At 43.2% G+C, this 1,266-nt stretch overlaps 1 protein-coding gene across 1 annotated transcript; it reads left to right on the forward strand.

The window, feature by feature from the left end:
* The first annotated feature begins 214 nt into the window (after positions 1-214).
* LOC149190619 (uncharacterized) lies at positions 215-999 on the forward strand. The gene is made up of 2 exons (XM_089413429.1): positions 215-347; positions 525-999. Exons 1-2 carry the CDS (start codon positions 339-341, stop codon positions 849-851), a joined length of 336 nt encoding a protein of 111 aa, XP_089269555.1. The 5' UTR covers positions 215-338; the 3' UTR covers positions 852-999.
* The last annotated feature ends 267 nt before the right edge of the window (positions 1,000-1,266 follow it).

Here is a 1,266-nt window from a genome sequence, read left to right on the forward strand (position 1 = left end):
TTGATCGTTGATCGTGGGAAGCCGAAGATCGTGGGAAGCCGAACGATTAAAAGCAGTTTTCCTGTCATCTGTCTTTAAAGATTGTTGTAGACAGTTGGCCAGCAATTGCTCCCTCCCAGGCCTTTCGAGGACTCTTCCCCAACTTAACTTGGAAAAGGCCTGTTTTTCATGATAAAGTTCCGTGGACCTTCCGTGCTGACCATACCTTTGCTCGCCTGCTTCTATTTATTTCGCTGATGCAAGCCATTGATTCCTCATCACAACAATTTTAGATCACACCAGTAGGCTGATTTGGTCTTGTTTGATAATAGGGGAGGCTGCTATTCTCCATTGCCACAATGACCCGGGTATATTATATTTTGTCTTTTAATCTCATACAGTTTTGCTGTTGGGTGTTTTTATGCTTTGAGGACTCTGTATCAAATATGTATGTGCATATCTTAATCTGATACAGCTTTTATGCAGTGTTAATAAGTTGAACATTCTATATCAACTGCTACTTAAACCATTATTTGGGTGTGCAGAAAAGAATGTCGGAATGGGATGTTGAGAACAGGGGAAGCAGGCGTTATCTGTGTGTGCAGAGAATGGAGGCTCTTGCAGGGTTTAGAGGCATGAATCGGACTGTTGAGGAGGAGGGAATCAAGAGAAGGATCACGGAAGCGGTTGGAAAGTTTGGAGGCATGAATTTTTCTTTACCATTATTATTGTACATCTGCAGCCAAAACATTTTCAGCCCATTTTTCGTATCTGTTAAAGTTGTCATGTATTGGTTTGCTCAAGCTGCGACTGCTCTGTTTCAGACTTTATTTCAACGGAAGTGGACGTCAAGAAGGGAATGGTATACATAATGGGAACATCAGTCCCTACGCGTGTCGCACTGAAAGTCAGAGAATTGGGGTACAGAGCAAAACTGCTGAGCCTGGATCCTGCCCAGGAAGAGGACGACAGTCCCCGCATCAACCCTACCTTCCTAAACGCCTCCTTTTTGTCGCTTTTTGTGGGTTGGAGTGTTTTTGCTTCTGAGGAATTTTTACGGCCGGTGTCACCCCCTCGCATGAGGTTTTTTATTGAAACATGTGGTTTGTGGATTGCTCTGATGAATGTTTTCACAGTCTATTTATGCGCAGCATATAACAATGCCCCAACCATTTCGAGGCTTGGTGGTTTTTGGCCAACAATATGCACCCACACCTCTACATGGCATTTGGAATTTCATTGGGCAGACGTTGTTTATAATCAGGAAGCAGACTTTCTATTTTATAA

The sequence above is a fragment of the Pinus tabuliformis genome, chromosome 3_1 (genome assembly GCF_031772625.1).
Source record: "Pinus tabuliformis cultivar Carrire ecotype Pingquan chromosome 3_1, CPIR1, whole genome shotgun sequence".
Taxonomy (NCBI): Eukaryota; Viridiplantae; Streptophyta; class Pinopsida; order Pinales; family Pinaceae; genus Pinus; species Pinus tabuliformis.